At 37.3% G+C, this 20,468-nt stretch overlaps 1 protein-coding gene across 1 annotated transcript; it reads right to left on the bottom strand.

The window, feature by feature from the left end:
* Positions 1-15,810: 15,810 nt before the first annotated feature.
* LOC128639621 (prolactin-releasing peptide receptor-like) lies at positions 15,811-16,889 on the bottom strand. The gene has a single exon (XM_053691750.1). The coding sequence runs from the start codon at positions 16,887-16,889 to the stop codon at positions 15,858-15,860; it is 1,032 nt and encodes a 343-aa protein (XP_053547725.1). The 3' UTR covers positions 15,811-15,857.
* Between the last annotated feature and the right edge of the window lie 3,579 nt (positions 16,890-20,468).

Raw genomic sequence — 20,468 nt, 5'->3', positions numbered from 1 at the left:
TCTGTGATTACCTTGTATCTAAGAACCTTCTGACTGCACCCTTATCACATGACTTTTTTTTTTATTAACTATTGACTTGCATTTTAGCCAATTAGTGCTGTGTTGTGCTGATTCTTTAATAATTCCACGGACGTGGTCTACAGAAAGAGCACATATCCTTATCGTATCTCACTTTGTCTAACACAACCCCAAAGCAATACTTTGATATTGAAAGTTTAATTTTAGGCAGAGATTTCAATGAGCAAACCCAGATATTACAGTTGCAAAAATAAACCTAAAGTAACAGTTTCCTATACATTTAATACACTGCAGCTGGTAAACAAGTAATTGGGACTACATTAGGTGAAAACAATATTACTGTACACTGATCCTTTAAAAATTAAACTTTTATTATTCAGACAGACTGTGTATTTTTATTATTTTTTAGTAAAAAGCTTTCCTATTTACTGCTTTTATTAAATGCACCTCTTCATCTTAGTGTGCATCGTTTAAACTCTGTTCCTTTTCATTAGAGCATACTGAGATATGCTAAGGAGCTTGCACTATATAGAAGCTTTGTTTGTAACAACCTTAGTAAAAATCGTCACCTTTAAATATGTATTTAACTTAATTTGTTGGAGTTAAAGGGACAGTCAACACCAGAATTTTTGTTGTTTTAAAAGATAGATAATCCCTTAATTATTAATTCCCCAGTTTTGCATAACCAACACAGTTATAATAATACACATTTTACCTCTGTGATAACCTTGTATCTAAGCCTCTGCAGACTGCCCCCTTATTTCAGTTCTTTTGACAGACTTGCATTTTAGCCAATCAGTGCTCACTCCTCGGTAAATTCACGTACATAAGCTCAATGTTATCTATATGAAACACATGAACTACTGCCCTCTAGTGGTGAAAAACTGTCAAATGCAGAGGCAGCCTTCAAGGTCTAAGAAATTAGCATATGAACCTCCTAGGTTTAGCTTTCAACTAAGAATACCAAGAGAACAAAGAAAAATTGGTGATACAAGTAAATTGGAAAGTTGTTTAAAATGACATGCCCTATTTGAATCATGAAAGTTTTTTTTGGACTTGACTGTCCCTTTAAACATGTTGACAAAGAGGGTGTTTTGTTTAAAAACAAAGAAACCTGGCATGTTATTGTTACACTGGAATGTACCTTTAAAGAGACAGTCTAGGCCAAAATAAACTTTCATGATTCAGATAGAGCATGTAATTTTAAACAATTTTCCAATTTACTTTTATCACCAATTTTGCTTTGTTCTCTTGGTATTCTTAGTTGAAAGCTTAACCTAGGAGGTTCATATGCTAATTCTTAGACCTTGAAGCCCACCTCTTTCAGATTGCATTTTAACAGTTTTTCACCACTAGAGGGTGTTAGTTCACATATTTCATATAGATAACACTGTGCTCGTGCATGAGAAGTTATCTGGGAGCAGGCACTGATTGGCTAGATTGCAAGTCTGTCAAAATAACTGAAAAAAGGGTCAGTTTGCAGAGGCTTAAATACAAGATAATCACAGAGGTTAAAAGTATATTATTATAACTGTGTTAGTTATGTAAAACTGGGAAATGGGTAATAAAGGAATTCTAGTCTAGTGTAGACTGTCCCTTTAAGGTAACAGGAATTTAAAGCACATGATAATTAATCAGACATACTAGAAAAATCACTAAATCTTTGCACTAAATTGCTTGAATAAACAAAATGAGGTGGGTCTGTATACGTGAAAACATAAAGTCTAAACTCAACAGAAATCAGCCTATTATTGACAAGAACAGTACCATATTGTTTTAAACCTACTGTACATACAGTTTGTGAATAGAACAAAGCTTCTGAACTCAGTTCATTCATTTAGTGTCACACTTGTATGGGGCGCTGCTTATCTATTGCTGATTACTTTTTGTAAAGGTATTGTTATTGCTTCTACATATCATGTGGCATTCAGGTCTTTCAGATGTCTATCTTCTGCAGAATGAAGGAAGCAGATGGCTCTTTATTCTCAACCACTAAGAGGGAATAGCACTGTGTATTTAAGGGAAAATACATTTTTGCCATTATTCCAAGATACCATATAGCAGAACATTTATGTAAAGCTAAAATATTCATCAGAACAAAATTAATATAAATATATATGTGTTTATGCTTTGGAACACCATGTAATCTACCTTCAACTTTGGTGAAGTGGTGCATACCACACAGTTAGAGGAACAATTGCTTGTTTATGCTTGATAAGATTGGATTCCATCATACTGAGGCATCTACAATTTAACCTATTTATTTGTCCTGATTCTAAAATCTTGTATATATTTGTTATGATTCAGAGCACCAACTAAAACCAAATATAGAATAATGCCATTCAAATGATTAGAAACATACAAACCAATGAATAAGTATAAATAAATATAAATATCCCTACTACTGAGATGTGTGAAACAGTCTTTAAATCCTTATTGTAATCCACTGAGAATAAGTTCACTCAGAAATAAACTTCCTTGTGTTTTGGTTCTCTCCTCCATCAGCAGGTAGATCTCTGAGGTTCTTCTCAGTCGTCTTCTTGTTGGTCACAAGTGAATCAGCCCCGATACTCCAAGAAGTGGTTCTGGGAGCTCTGTATGAATCCTTCATGTGACTATATGATACAGTAGCAGCTGGTTCCTCTGTAGTTGTAGGACTGGTGAAGTGTGTACCTTACAAGGCAGGGAAATGGGACTGTCCCAAAAAGTTTCTTTATGATACATTATTGATTAATAGGTTATTACTTCTATCATCTAATTTGATTTGTTTTCTTGGTGTTCTTTGTTGTAAAGGTTTCCTAGGTAGGCTCAAAAACAGCAGTGCACTGCATGGAACTAGCTAGTGATTGGTAGCTGCACATGCAGTATATGCTTCTTGTCATTGGCTCACTTGATATATTCAGCTATCGCCCAGTAGTGCATTGCTACTCCTTCAACAAAGGACACCAAAAGAATAAAGCAAATTGAATTATATAAGTTGGAATAGAAATGGGAAAGTCATTAATACTACAGGTTTTTATATGAAAGAAAAGGTTTGGGTTCCATGTCCATTTAACTGATATTATTTTAAGGTACAAATTTGATAAAGGCATTACACTGCTGAAACTAGTAGTAGAAAGGATTACAAAATACACAGTGATACTATCACACTCGTTTTTAAAATGTGGAGCCAAATCCATCATCGAGCATCTGATTGGCTACTAGTCAGGTGACCCCCTTGCAGCACAGTCAGTGAAGATGCTGGGCAAAAGCTGAATACCTACAGCTAGGAGATCCACAGCAGACAAGTCTGACTTGGGATTATAACAAGCATCACCATGGAGGTCCGGTAAGGATAGCAATACTTTGAAGTTAACATTGGATCACTGACCGGTCAGTTTTTTTATATCTACCTTGACACTTGGAGTACAATATCACATGTACTGAAATACAGCAGAGAAACCTTTCTGACTATTCTAAAGGAAATGTACACATTGCATTAAGTTTCCACCTACCATTCTGCCGATTAGCAAGAGTGTATTTGATCTATTTATATTAACTTGATTTCAGTGTGAAGCCTAATACTCATGCATTAGTAGCTTATGACAAAAGATTTGAACCAGTTTTCTTTTGCATTTTAGTCAGCTGTTTATACATAGAATGGTGTTACAAATGACTGAAATAGAGGATACCGTACGAAACACTGCTTGAACTCACCTATTGTAACTGATTACATTTTAAATTAAAGCACGTTTCTATGTAGATTATATCTGTATATTGCTGACTTTTTTATAGTTGTGGCCACAACATTTTTACACACTATTACGCATATTCTGACAATTATTTTACTGTCATATATCCTTTTTTATTTTACGTATTTGATATGAATTAAACATTTTTATATACTATTTTTAGTATTTGATTATTGCCCACCTACACCCTCTAGCTCTATCCAGAGCGCCACTCTTAACAACCCCTTTTTTTGTGCAACTGTATACAACTGTGTGTGAGAGAATAACGGTATACTTTTTGAGTGTGCTTAGAGGACAAGATTGGAGTCACAGATAAACCTGTTTTGTTTTGTGTAAGGTACAAATATTACTTCAGAGACTCTAGCCAGCCGTACTTCTTGCATTGGTGCCCATGGGTTCTTCCAGAGCCTTCTAATTAAACTCAAATTAAACATTTCATGGATCAGGTATATCATGTGATTTTTACTTTTTTCTCTTGGTATCCTTTGTTGACAAGAATGCGTAAGTAGGTTTAGGATCAGCAATGCATTGCTGGGTGATTGGTGGCTACACTCCTAAGACTTGTTATTGGCGCACCAGATGTGGTCACTTAGGTACCAGCAGTGCATTCCTTCTCTAGAGCTGATTTTAACTATTTATTTAACCACTTTGGTGGCGTTATCACATAGGTATATGCTAGTAACATATAAAGTAGTAAAATGTTCTAACACATTAGATTATTTTCTTTTTGCATTTATACAAACCTGTAAATTGATAAAATTTTAGTTTATTTTTCCATGCTCAATTATTTCTAACATTTCATTGTTGTTATTTCAGATAAATAATAAGACATTTATTCTTATAACGTCCCTTTAATTACCCTTCTTTTATTTGTATTTGTCTGCTGTTTTTATGTATAAACACATGTGCAATGATTTTGACATAGCTATGTTATTATTTGGCTTTTACAGTTGTCAGTATCTAACACCTTTCTGCAGTTTTGTAACTGTGATAGTGTGCAGATCTATACAGACACATGGTTATTCTACATCTCTAACAGCAGACATTGGCAATATGAAGACAAATATCACCATTGCAAAGCCATGTTCCTAAATAATTAATACATAGTTTCTTGGGAGTCTACAGAAGTCGTCCCGAGGGGGGCAAAAATTAAACATATGCTCCCTATATGTTGATATAGACAAATGCTGAGAGATAATATATAAATGGCTATAAACCTAGGCTTGGTTTAGATAAATATATTATTCAGTATGGAGACATTGAAGGAAAGATTAATTGTATTGGAGAGCTATACTCTGTCCTTCGGCCATAGGTGGGACAAGAATATCTATTAAAATATATCTTTACTCATGTACAGCAATTAACAGTAGCAGTTCCAGAAATTAATGTTGGAGAACCAAACACTTTCCCCACATAAAGCTTAAAGCAAAGATGGGGGAACCGTGGGCATGAGTATTCTTTGGCCTGAGTCAGGGTAGGTGTTAGCGTGGGTGTAGCTGTTGATCAGAGGAGTGGCTAGGTGGTATGAGGGTGTGGTCGGGTGATCTTAGGGTGTGGCTAGGCATGAAGGTAGAACAAAAGAGAGGATCTATTTTCACCCTTATTCTCAGCCCATCCAACCCAACAGGGTGCAAAGAAATAAAAAAAAGGTTTGCTTTTGCACAATCATACACCTCTGTAAAACTGTCACTGATTCTTTGTTGCACAAATTTGTTTTGTTTTAAACATCAAGTTGTTGTAAGAATTTCATTTGCAGTAAATGTTTCATTTTTGTTATCAAATATTTGACATTTTGTATTAATTTATTTAATTCTTCATAAAACGGTTTTGAATTAAAGTTAATAACCATTTGATAAATGGAAAAGGTTAAAGGGACATGAAACCAAACTTTTTCTTTCATGATTCAGATTTTTAAACAACTTTCCAATTTACTTCTATTGCCAATGTTGCTTAATTCTGTTAGTGTCCTTTGTTGAAGGAATAGCAATGCACTACTGGGAGCAAGATAAAAAATATCTGTAATCCAATAACATAAGGCATTTTACAAGATAATAGCTAAATACTCCATGGAGCCGATTTCACATAATGAGAATGCAGCTGTTTCCGCGCTGGAAACATAGGTTAGGACATAAGACCGCTGCTCCTTTACTCGTCTGTCACCTCTGAGGTGGCGGACCGCAATTATCCCGATCAGATACGATCAGGATGATTGACACCCCTGCTAGCGGCCGATTGGCTACAGCGGATCATGTCCGTCCGACATTTATTAAATCAGCCCCTTTGTCTGAAATGAGAGCATTTGTTTTTTTCATCTTGAAGCGAGGATGCTGTGAGATAGAATTTTGCTGACCTACAGGTATTAGTGCACTCTGGGGACATGGTCAGAACAGATAAGGATGGTCCTATGGCTAATGTAGGGTGGGCATGTGTCTGGGTGTTTCTGGGCAGGATTTAGGCAGTTCTGGTTTTATTTCCTGAAACTGGAATATAACAAAGGTACTGACAGTGACAAGAGGGACAGGTGACAGTGCTCCAACGCTGACAATGCATCAAAAAAGTAAAGCTTGGGAGTTCTGTAAGAGACTTGTAGTCTCCTTGCATATGGTGATGTCCCTTTAACTAGATACTGACCATTGATAAGCCATATGTTGCCTTAAAAACAAAAGGCTAGCATAAGAATGGAGCACTATTTTGTGCTCCCGCTCACGAGTTTACCTCAGTAGACAGAGGCTTTTTGCGCCGAGTCAGGTTGCGCTCGTATTACAAATTGAAAGTAAAATGTTAGTGTGCGAGAGAAAACATGAAGCATGCAAAAAGTTAAACTTCAAATATCATGACCATGTTAAATGGATAGTAAAGTCCAAATTAAACTTTCATGATTCCGATAGCATGCAATTTTAAACAACTTTCTAATTTACTTTTATCATCAAATTTGCTTTTTTTCTCTTGTTATTATTGTTAAAACCTAAGCCCAGGAAGGCTCATATGCTAATTTCTAAGCCATTGAAGGCCACCTCTGCATTTGACAGTTTTTCACTGCTAGAGGGCATTAGATCATGTGTTTCATATAGATAACACTGTGCTCATGCACGTAAAGTTATTTAAGAGTCAGCACTAATTGCCTGAAATGCAAGTCTGTCAAAAGATCTGAGATAAGGAGGCAGTCAGCAGAAGCTTAGATACAAGGTAATTACAGAGGTAAAAAGTGAATTTCTATAACAGTGTTGGTTATGCAAAACTGGGGAATGGTAAATAAAGGATTAGCTATCTTTTTAATATATAACATTTTTGGTGTTTACTATCCCTTTAATGTATTCTCCCATAGACTTCAATGGAGCATGAAAACTAAAAAAAGACAACTAACATTCATACTTGCGCACTAACCCGATCGTGTTTATTCAATTGAGCTAAACCCGACATGAATATGAATATTTCACATTCCAATGTTCTTCACATAGAAGAATATGTTCTATTTATTCTTAATAAATATTGCTATATATATATGATGATTTTTTGGTAAAAAAAAAATATATATATCATCCATTATGGGATCCAACACTCACTTTTATAAATCATATATCTGCTGGGGTACCATTAAAAAAAATAGATAATCACATAACTCCCATAGAAATGCACTCTTCGTTTTCAAAATAATTTAATGGTTGACGTTTTTGGGGTATCCCCCATCGTCAGACTAGATAATATACAGACATCACAACTTACCCCCCTATATAGTGCTCCCTCCACCTTCGTAGTGTCCTGTGGACTGCCGTTAGCGTCTCTCTGGTGCAACTGCGCATGCGCTGGAGATTTTATGGCAAACCCATTAGGAAAAAATACATAAAAAGTCAAAGCAAATTAAACACCGTGCGATAGAGCCACAAAACACCGCAGGCACAGCGCTAACATTACTGTAAATAACAGCTCATTATCAAATTATCATCACTCCAAGGCGGAGCAGTGTTACTAATCTAAACATTGTCCCCAAGGTTATTATACAGTGTAAGATCGATACACAAGCTATTGGGTCAAGAATACAGGGCATACTGTGATTACTATTCATCACTAATTACACAAAGGCTAACCCCCGATATATAATTATACAATGTTGGACTATCATGTAACGATCAATATATTGCATATAACTAGATACCATACTTGTCAAGAGACACCAATTCCCTAAAAATAACTATTACTACATTACTTAGGGATGCACATATTTCTTGTTTTGCTAGATCCCATATTATACGTATATGAAGACAGGCAAAAATATTTGATTAAGTATTTGAAGGGGTACCAAATGAGCCTAATACAAGAGACCTTTACATTTAACTATAATTTGTAACATTTAGTTATACTAAGTATTAAGATTTCCCATTAAGCAACTGCAGAAAATAAAAATACCATTAGTGCTAGACCCTCTCAAATTAGCAAAAAAACCCCACCATTTAAGGGAAATACTAAAAGCCTATCATAGGGGACTCTTTAGGGCCAATAACCTACACAAAACTGACTCTTATATATTACTATTTACAACTTAACTCCACTTCATATAGAGGTATGCTAGGAGCCCATTACAAGAAACACTGGAAATCCAAATGTACATTTAGACCCTTCGGCGTAAGGGTATACAAATAAAAAATCCAACGGGATTCTCTTTGCAAAAGGCTCCTAGCCCTATCTCCACCCCTAAGCCTAGCTGGAATATGGTCTATAATGATGTATCTGAGGTCCAAAACAGCATGTTTAAATTCCGGCTGATCTGACACACCATTTTTAATAGCTGCCCGTATTTATAAGCGTGGTTTGCCATTCAGGTCCTCAGATCATCCTGGGTCTTTCCCACATAAAAACTTCAACATGGGCGATGCAAAAGGTACACAATGATCTTTGTTGTACACGTAACCCTATGTCTAATAAAAAAAAATTGTTAGTCCATGGGTGCAAAAAATGTGTACTCTGGGTTAGCCCTCCACAAGTTGTGCATCCACTGCAACGGAATCAACCTTTTTTGGAGGTTTGATGTGAAATTTTAATACTGTGTAAGTATAACTAAATGTTGCTAATTATAATTAAATGTAAAGGTCTCTTGTATTAGGCTCATATGGTACCCCTATATGGTACTGCTTCAAATGCTTAATCAAATATTTTTGCCTGTCTTCATATACGTATAATATGGGATCTAGCAAAACAAGAAATATGTGCATTCCTGAGTAATGTAGTAATAGCTATTTTTAGGGAATTGGTGCCTCTTGACAAGTATGGTATCTAGTGATATGCAATATATTGATCGTTACATGATAGTCCAACACTGTATAATTATATATTGGGGGTTAGCCTTTGTGTAATTAGTGATGAATAGTAATCACAGTATGCCCTGTATTCTTCACCCAATAGCTTGTGTATCAATCTTACACTGTATAATAACCTTGGGGACAATATTTAGATTAGTAACACTGCTCCGCCTTGGAGTGATGATAATTTGATTATGAGTAGTTATTTAATGTTAGCGCTGTGCCTGCAGTGTTTTGTGGCTCTATCTCACGGTCTTTAATCTGCTTTGACTTTTTAGGTATTTTCTCCTAATGGGGTTGTCGTAAAGTCTCCAGCACATGCACAGTTGCGCCAGTGAGGCGCTAACGGCAGTCCACAGGAGGCTATGAAGGTGGAGGGAGCACTATATAGGGTGGTAAGTTGTGATGTCTGTATATTATCTGGTCTGAGGACGGGGGAGACCCCAAAACGTTAACCATTGAATTATTTTGAATGGGACTTATGTGACTTTATATATATATATATCGATATTTGCGTTTAAATTTAGTAATACCAGCACATGCAAATAAGTAGTCTAGCAATTTTAAATATATATATATATATATATATGTGTATATATATATATATATATATATATATATATATATGTATATATATATATATATACAGGGAGTGCAGAATTATTAGGCAAATGAGTATTTTGACCACATCATCCTCTTTATGCATGTTGTCTTACTCCAAGCTGTATAGGCTCGAAAGCCTACTACCAATTAAGCATATTAGGTGATGTGCATCTCTGTAATGAGAAGGGGTGTGGTCTAATGACATCAACACCCTATATCAGGTGTGCATAATTATTAGGCAACTTCCTTTCCTTTGGCAAAATGGGTCAAAAGAAGGACTTGACAGGCTCAGAAAAGTCAAAAATAGTGAGATATCTTGCAGAGGGATGCAGCACTCTTAAAACTGCAAAGCTTCTGAAGCGTGATCATCGAACAATCAAGCGTTTCATTCAAAATAGTCAACAGGGTCGCAAGAAGCGTGTGGAAAAACCAATGCGCAAAATAACTGCCCATGAACTGAGAAAAGTCAAGCATGCAGCTGCCAAGATGCCACTTGCCACCAGTTTGGCCATATTTCAGAGCTGCAACATCACTGGAGTGCCCAAAAGCACAAGGTGTGCAATACTCAGAGACATGGCCCAGGTAAGAAAGGCTGAAAGACGACCACCACTGAACAAGACACACAAGCTGAAACATCAAGACTGGGCCAAGAAATATCTCAAGACTGATTTTTCTAAGGTTTTATGGACTGATGAAATGAGAGTGAGTCTTGATGGGCCAGATGGATGGGCCCGTGGCTGGATTGGTAAAGGGCAGAGAGCTCCAGTCCGACTCAGACGCCAACAAGGTGGAGGTGGAGTACTGGTTTGGGCTGGTATCATCAAAGATGAGCTTGTGGGGCCTTTTCGGGTTGAGGATGGAGTCAAGCTCAACTCCCAGTCCTACTGCTAGTTTCTGGAAGACACCTTCTTCAAGCAGTGGTACAGGAAGAAGTCTGCATCCTTCAAGAAAAACATGATTTTCATGCAGGACAATGCTCCATCACACGCGTCCAAGTACTCCACAGCGTGGCTGGCAAGAAAGGGTATAAAAGAAGAAAATCTAATGACATGGCCTCCTTGTTCACCTGATCTGAACCCCATTGAGAACCTGTGGTCCATCATCAAATGTGAGATTTACAAGGAGGGAAAACAGTACACCTCTCTGAACAGTGTCTGGGAGGCTGTGGTTGCTGCTGCACGCAATGTTGATGGTGAACAGATCAAAACACTGACAGAATCCATGGATGGCAGGCTTTTGAGTGTCCTTGCAAAGAAAGGTGGCTATATTGGTCACTGATTTGTTTTTGTTTTGTTTTTGAATGTCAGAAATGTATATTTGTGAATGTTGAGATGTTATATTGGTTTCACTGGTAAAAATAAATAATTGAAATGGGTATATATTTGTTTTTTGTTAAGTTGCCTAATAATTATGCACAGTAATAGTCACCTGCACACACAGATATCCCCCTAAAATAGCTATAACTAAAAACAAACTAAAAACTACTTCCAAAACTATTCAGCTTTGATATTAATGAGTTTTTTGGGTTCATTGAGAACATGGTTGTTGTTCAATAATAAAATGAATCCTCAAAAATACAACTTAATAATAATTCTGCACTCCCTGTATATATATATATATATATATATATATATATATATATATATATATACCGTATTGTTCCGCATAAAGGCCGCACTTTTTTCCCTTGATTTGTACCTTTAAATTTTCAGTGCGGCCTATATGCAGATCGCGGCTTATATTCGGGTGCTTATCGGCAATATTGCCCATGCGCAGTGCTGCCGAACTTCCGGTGCACCCCGTAGACTTATGGGTATTGTATTCAAATGAAAAATTGCAAAGGGAGCACTCACTTGTTGTAAAACGTCACTTTTATTTCACCAAAGTAAAAACTGCTTACACAACAGTCCATAAAACAAGCATCATAGAAGCCCAATCGATGCAGCTAGCAGCTATTGATTGGGCTTCTATGATGCTTGTTTTATGGACTGTTGTGTAAGCAGTTTTTAAATTGGTGAAATAAAAGTAAAGTTTTACAACAAGTGGGTGCTCCCCTTGCAATTTTTCATTTGAATCCAGACTTCGCCATTAGGAGTGAGCACTCATTTCTACCCTTAATGCAACCATGATCCACTACCGCTACCCCACTGAATTGGCCGCTAAGTGATGACGTCATTACCCAGTGTGGAAGTCCGAGTAACCTGAAGGACGAATATGGAGGTGTCCGTTATTGCTGAAGGAAGCACTCCCAGCTACATTCAAGGGGATGCCACAATCGTAGATGACCGAGTTGTCCGGTTAGCCACACATCCAGCACCGGGTGTTAAACAGAAGTTGCCGCAGCTTGTGGGTAAGTGTGTTAATTTAGCTTTTGGTTAACTTAGCTTTTGGTACTTTACTTATCTATGGACGTATGATAGGCTCACTTGTTTAGCCATTATACACACTGTGTTTGTTGGCTTAATGTGCATTAAAGGGCCTCCCTTTTTGGAAACTTTGTTGCATTATGAGTATTGTAGGTGTGAGAAGATATTTTCTTTAAAAATTAAATTTCTTCAAAATGGCACCAAACATTAAGGGTGCGGCCTATATTCAGGTCCGGCCTATATGCGGCACAATACGGTATATATATGTATATGTATATTAATATATACATATACGTATATTTATTTGTTAATATGTACATTTATATTTATTGAGAACACACAGTTCCCATAGACCACAATGTTAAGGCACTTTTCGGTATCGTTTTTTTTCTTTCTAACACCCCTGACCCGCTCACTTTAAACCACTGCTTTGTGCAGTTGTTTTTTTAAAAAAAATTAAAGATGCTATTTTTTTGTTTTTAATTTATTATACAACCTCACACTTAAGTTTGGGGGCATTTGGGACACATGTTTTCAAACTTAATCAGAGGTCTGACCTCTGGTTAATTTTCTAAGCCCAAATTGCTACTGCGAGCTTGCAATGGCTGGTTATTTATCGCGTGCCCACAAACAGGCGAATTTGTCATTTGCGGACGAGCAATAAAATAGCGCTCCGCTTGTAATCTAGCCCTTAATGTTTATGTGCATTAGGAAGCATTTGTCTAAAAGAGATGACGTTGTTCCTTTAACTAGAGACCTTCTAGAAAGAACAGAGGATGTAGCTATCTAAATAAATAATGCCTTTAGGAACTGTTCAGTTTTCTGTTCTAAGAACTGTGTTTCCAATCAGCATGTGCAGAATTTTGGGTATATAAGATTCTGACTTTGTAGACTTTTATCATAATAATATATTGCTCTTAAAATGGAATTGAAATCACTAAGCATTTTATACTTGATACATCTGCTGTTTGAATTGAGATGTGTATTTTTAGCCATCAAGTACAGAAACAGTACACATAGGGGCATATGTATCAAATTCCGTATAGAGCTTGATGCCCCGTGTTTCTGGCGAGCCTGCAGGCTCGCCAGAAACAGCAGTTATGAAGCAGCGGTCATAAAGACTGCTGCTCCATAACCTGTCCGCCTGCTCTGAGCAGGCGGACAGACATTGCCACAATACAACCCAATCTAGTACGATCGGGTTGATTGACACCCCCCTGGTGGCGGCCTATTGGCCGCGAGTCAGCAGGGGGTGGCGTTGCACCAGCAGCTCTTGTGAGCTGCTGTTACAATGCTGAATACGGCGAGCGTATTGCTCGCCGTATTCAGCGAGGTCTGGCGGACCTGATCTGCAGTGTTGGATCAGGTCTGCCAGACCTTCATAACTAGAGGCCATACAATCATCTGTATGAAAGAGCAACATTTACACATCAAAAATGTTACATAGGCAGTAAATGTTGTTATTAGTGTTACATAATAAAGAAAAGTAACGATTTAACCCCAAAAACGCACTTACCTTTTCTTCATCGCCCACCAATTCTGCCCCTCTGTTTTTTTTCAAAAGCATGTCACAGGCTTGCAGTCTAATCCCCCATTTGCGCAGTTTAACAAAATGGCACAATCATAAGCACTGTGACAGCGAGCTGTGGCGTGCTTTCGAAAAACTAAAAAAGCAGAGTAGAAGAGTATGGAGAAGAAGATAAGTAAACGTTTTGGTAGTTAAATCTTTAGTTTTCTTTATTTCTTTACAGGTATTGCTAGGTTAATGTTGCACAATTCTGCACATAGTGCACAATTATGTCAAATGAATAACAATGTTTACTGTTCCTGTAGGTAAAAAGCTGTTCAAATGTAAACTGAAAGTAATGCTGCATTAATTGATTCTACAGGTACAAATCCCCAAATCCGGAATTCCAAAATCCAAACTTATTCTAAAATCCAAACTTTCAATTAATATTTTTGCTTTTCCCACACATGTAAGTCACAATATTGTCTGGCTGTGACTTTGGTTTGCTTTTTTGTGATCTAAAATGCAAATAATAGTCTATATTTATTTAAAACAACTATTACCTTTCGGATTACAGAACTGTGCTATCTTTCTGGTGGTGCTATGTACACAAAATGACAAATGATATAAAACTACCTTTAGGTTGGATGCATAAGCTGTATTATGGCAAGTAAATATTGCCTAAATTACACAAGATGTTGTTTACACTTAATTCCACACCCTCTCCAAACTGTCACATTTTACAGATGCAAAAACCCAAACCCTTTCCGGCCCCAAGCAGTTTGGATAAAGAGTTTTCTACATCTACTGTTCATTGGCTGATAACCCCCAGCTCTCTTTTGCAACTATGACAAGAAAATGTTAGTTAATGCTGCACAGGAAAATGCATTTAAAAAAAAATGGTTTTGGAATGTTCTCTTTTAAATGAAACAGAGAAAAAAAATCATTGCAACATTTCTTTAAAAGGACATTAAAGGGATACTAAACCCATTTTTTTTAATTTCATTAATTAGATAGAGCATGCAATTTTAAGCAACTTTCTAATCTACTCATATCAATTTTTATTTGTTCTCTTGGTATCTTTATTTGAAAAGCAAGAATGTATAAACTTAGGAGCCAAACAATGTAGCCACCAATCAACAAGCTCTACCCAGGGTGCTTTATTTAAAAAAGGGCTGACTCCTATGCTTTGATTCCTGCTTTTTCAAATAAAGATTGCAAGAGAACAAAGAAAATTTGATAATAGGAGTAAATCAGAAAGTTACTTAAAATTGCATGCTCTATCTGATTCATGAAAGAAAAAAATTGGTTTAGTATCCCTTTAAGTGCCTTTTTGTTTTGTGAAAATATTGTGCTTTTCCTACGGTCACTATGGCACCAAGTAGTAAAATCTATACACTACAAATGCTGGAAATCACATATCTGGATTTGGCAATTTGCAGTATTTTGAAAACCTAGGTCACAGATTTCGCTTTTTGGCTTTTCTAGAGAGTCTGGCATAAAGAACACAGAAGCAAGAAGTGTTCAGTGTCCCTGTATTTGGTGCAGTTGAACTACTGGTTGTGAATAACAGTACTAAACCTGTGCCGGTAGCACATTATGCTAATTAACTGCCCAGTATGCAAATGTGTTGTCAACAGGGATTCACAACATAGATAGATAAATAGATATATGATATGTCAGTCAGCAATTGAACACATATTTGCAAAACAACTACATACAGAAAATGTTTTAAAGCACATTTTGTTAGCAATATTTGCTCTTAAATTAATGTTTTCTACCCTATTTCCTTTGCTGTGGCCAAATAGGAAGATACATGAATAGTCTCCTGCAATGATCAGTCACTCACTAACTATATAGAATGTTGCAGAGTGAATATTCAGACTCCTGTTGGATTCACTGCAGGGCAGTGGGGAAAACCAGGGATAACAGATAATGCATTTAGATTATAACCTTCTTAGCTCAAATACTCATAATTAAACATTTTATGTTGAATCACAAATTGAGTTTAATGGTTTGCCCTTAAAAAAGATCTTAGCAGTTACACATTACAGTTCCAATTCTATGCAGCAAACTATACACAGTCTGATTTCCCCAACAAACCTATAACAAGCTTTAATTCCAACATATTATCATTTTAATTGCAAGAACTTCTTTATAGGCTGCAAACCTATGAATATTAAATATACAGCAGCCTGGTGGTATTTTATACTAATAATGATACTATTGCCTGTTGTGTGTTACAGTTCAGTCTATATAGCTGAGATAGAAGACAGACTATATTGATTGTATCCAGTAATATGTTTGCTGTAGCAGTACTGATTTTATATTTCATAACTCACAATACCACACTAGTGAGCACACATGGAGCTGTAGGTCGTATCTTTTGCCTTCTCCATAGAAACATCTTTCTAAGCTGTCCCCTGAAGCTGTCGTGTAACCAGGCATATAGAAAGGAGTTGGTGCAGGCAGACATCATAGCAAACCAGTGGCACAGTAGCTGAATTAAATTAAAATATTGTTTGTCAATCAAATTAATATCAATGTCCTTCATGATATTGAAAATATGCAGAGGAAGCCAGCACACCCCAAATGCAACCACCACCAGTACCAGCAAGCGGAAAGTTTTTCTTCTCCTGGCTCTGTCCCACTCAGCCTGTATATTGGTGATGTTGCCAGGCACCACTCGGTTCTTAAGTCTGACTGAGATCCTTAGGTAGGACACAGATATGACTATTAAAGGCAGGGCATAGGTTAGGAAAAGGGTGCTATAGGCATAAGCAAGGCGCTTCTTCTCCATACCAACCCAAAACTCCTCACAAATAGAGAAGTCCAGCTCAGGAAACTCAACATGGTAAGTGTGCACCAAAGCAGGAGCAGCCATCAGACAGCTTAACAACCATATCCCAGCTAGGATGTAGGCACAGGTAGGGATGGTCATCCTTCTTCTGAGCGGATGCACCATAGCATGGTACCGGTCCACTGCTATCACTGTCAAGGTAAAGACAGAGACAAATACGGTCACAGGTTGCATGAGGAAGACAAAATAGCACATGAAACTCCCAAAAACCCAACCCCGAGGCTCAAACGCATATGCCAAGGTCAGTGGCACACAGGTGGCACACATGAGCATGTCAGAAAACGCCAGGTTGCCCACCAGAAAGTTGGTGACATTGTGCATCTTCTTGGTTTTGCAGATGACATAGATAAGGAGGTAATTTCCAAAGATGCCAACAAAAACCACCAGAGAATAGCAGGGGATGATGAGTGCTTTGAAAGACTGGAGCAGTTGCAGCCCTGTGAACTGGTTGCTGGAGTTTGTGTGCTTTGCAGACAAGAGACTTTGAGTGGTAAAATTAATTTGGGTCATCTTTCTCTGGAACTGTTGTCTGTTTCCAAAGTCCTGCAGAATGAAGTCGATCTCATTGTTCTGCAAGCTTTGACAGTCAGCAAATGAATAAAGCCTGAGTCTGCCTGTAAATCCTTCTGTGAGCTATATAAAGCACTGACTGATCAGTCTCCTAGTGTAGTGTTTTATGCAGGAAACCTTCCCATAACAGATCTGCAACAACTACTGGGATATAGGTGAAACGCTGGCAAGGGTAAGTGGACACTGATTGAGAAGATATCACTTGATTAGAATATATTATCCTTTGGTTTCTTTCTTCATTCTCCGAAGCAGCAAGAATTAATATATAAAGGAAGAATGAAAAGTAATTTGTGACCAATAGTTAATGATGTGCCATACAAAGAAAGCAGAGAAGATGAAGTGCCAAATGGCTCATCAATCAGTCCCGTGGATACATGTATCAATGTTCAACCTCAGCAAAGTAAAACGAGAGCCCTCCTATTTAATTATATGTATGTGTAGATGAGAAGAACAGAGAGGGATGAATGGAGGGGCTGGGGAAAGATAGATACAATGAAAAGCTAGATAAGGGAGGGAGAATCTGGGAGATAAATGGAGCAGGCACATAGGGAGAAGCGTATGGGGAAATAGATAAGTGGAGAGACTGTAAGATCACTACAAGAATGTCATAGAAAAGTTTTCAAGGAAAGAAATGAATGAACACCATTTGTGTGTGTGTGTATTATATATATAGATATACAGGTAGGTGTGTGTATTATATTTATAGATATACAGGTAGGTGTGTGTATTATATTTATAGATATATAGGTAGGTTGTGTGTGTGTGTGTATTATATATAGATATATATAGGTAGGTGTGTGTGTGACTGTGTATTATATATATATGTGTGTGTGTATTATATATATATATATATATATGTGTGTGTGTGTGTATTATATATATGTGTGTGTGTGTGTATGTTTATATGTATGTAGTGTGTGTACTGTGTTTATATGTGTAATGTGTGTAGTGTGTGTGTATATATATATATATATATATATATATGTGTGTGTGTGTGTGTTGTATGTAGTTTGTGTATGTGTAGTCTGTTATGTGTGAAGTATGCATGTGTACTGTGTATATGTGTTTATGTGTCTAGTGTGTAATATGTGTCTTTATGTGTGTATTGTGTGTGTGTGTGTGTGTAGTATGTGTGTGTATGTATGCTGTGTGTATATACTCATTGTGTGTGTGTGTGTTATACATGCACAAACAATGGTTACGATATTTTTATTAAAAAGAAAGTAAGCATTGTTCCACTAGAGGTCGCCAGAGCCATAAATTTCTGCAAACCGATGAGTTCATTCAGAGCACATCCTCTTGCAACCGTTTTTGTGTGTGTGTGTGTGTGTGTGTGTGTTTTTTTTCTTCTTCCTTATTTATCCTAATTAGCAATTAGACTAGGTACATACAAGAGCTGTTGTGCTAAGGCAGAATAATTATTCAATTTGGTTGACATTGCCCATGGAACAACATCAAATTTAGTTGAATAAGTGCAGTTCTTAAATAAATATAACAATGAGAGTACATACAATTGTAATGAAACATACTTTCTGAAACTTGTATTCATTGGTTTCTTTAGGCTGTGTTCTAGTTGTACAGATACAAGCACACGGACACACACATATACATACACATGCACACACACACACCACACCTATATACGCACACACATCTATATAAATATGAAAACATACGTAAAACACATGTACACAAATACACACACACCCTCACTCCTTTACACACAAACACATATATACACATACACACATAAACACCTATATACACATACACACATGCAGACACACACATATACATTATATATATATATATATATATATATATATATATATATATATATATATATATATATATATAATGATAGTTGTGGGATAAGCACTCTCACCTCCTCAATAAATGGCCAGGGTGACAGGAACAGTGGTTATTTATAGTATAAAGTAGATCCGCACTCACTGGACTTGGAAAATACAAAACGTGGTTTATTGTTTTGACGTTTTCGAAGATCAAACCGTCCCGTTTGGTCTGATGAAGTGGACGGTTTGATCTCCGAAACGTCACAACAATAAACCACGTTTTGTTTTTTCAAAGTCCAGTGAGTGCGGATCTACTTTATACTATATATATATATATATATATATATATATATATATATATATATATATATATACACACACACACCCTGTACATACACACATACTTACATACATACTTGTGTTATGAATCAAACCAGTGGCGTCACTAGGGTTGGTGTCGCCCGGTGTGGTAAGTTATGGTGTCACCCCCCCCCCCCCCCAGAAAGCAGACACACACAAACACAAAAACACAGGCACACACATACAAACACTCAGACACACTCAGACAGACTTAAAAACACACTCAGATGAACACATAAACACTCGGAAACACACTCAGACACACACACAAAAACACTCAGGCACACACACAAACACTCAGACACACACACAAAAACACTCACACACACACAAACACAAAAACTCAGACACACACATACAAAATATGTAAACTGCACTGCATTAATTATAAAGCTCATGCCTAGAGCTGCTCCCTGGCTCAGCAGAGCATCAAATGAAAGATAAATAGAGCACTCTAAAAATAAATCACTGAAGAAAAGGTTTAGGCGCCAACTATGAAAATTCTGCTCTCTGACTCTGTTCCAAGTCTGTCAGTGCACAGCCCCGGGCCGCGTGCCTACCGCTTCTTATGGCCAATCACCTCTGCACTCTGCCCACCCCAGACCCCTGCCTGCCCTCCCCTCCTACCTCTTCAGTGTGCACTTAGTGTACCGTAACCGTACCGGCCTGGTGGGCATCATACGTGGCTCCTTCACTTTAGAGACAGTGTCAGACAGTCATGCGGTCAGGTGCCAGGCATCCCCCTCACAATTTCCCAGTTCTGGTTTAGAAAGACAGCACAGCAATGAGTGACTCCACTGCTCCACATGTCACTGAGCAGTGAGCACAGATAGGCAGGCAGGTTTAGGCTAGCAGCACAACTTCACAAGCCCCACGGCACGCCACAACATTCATAGTGAAATTGGGCAGGGGAGGAGCAAAGTGCAAACAAGCAAAAGCAACTGGGAAAACTATTTGTGGAAATTGCAGCGCTGGCTCAAGGGGCAAAAAAATTAAAGTGACACTGAACCCAAATGTTTTCTTTCGTGATTCATATAGAGCATGCAATTTTAAGCAACTTTCTAATTTACTCCTATTATAATTTTTTCTTCGTTCTCTTGCTATCTTTATATGAAAAAGAAGGCATCTAAGCCAGGGAGCCAGCCAATTGTTGGTTCAGAACCCTGGAGCGCACTTGTTTATTGGTGCTGTCTATTCAGCAAGGACAACCCAGGTTGTTCACCAAAAATGGGCCGACATCTAAACTTACATTCTTGCTTTTCAAATAAAGATATCAAGATAATGAAGAAAATTTGATAGTAGGAGTAAATAAGAAAGTTGTTTAAAATTGCATGCTCTATCTGAATCATGAAAGAAAAAATTTGGG

Source organism: Bombina bombina, chromosome 9, assembly GCF_027579735.1.
Source record: "Bombina bombina isolate aBomBom1 chromosome 9, aBomBom1.pri, whole genome shotgun sequence".
Taxonomy (NCBI): Eukaryota; Metazoa; Chordata; class Amphibia; order Anura; family Bombinatoridae; genus Bombina; species Bombina bombina.
The sequence above is the reverse complement of the archived record's forward strand: the minus strand, read 5'-3'. Positions and strand labels throughout refer to the sequence as shown.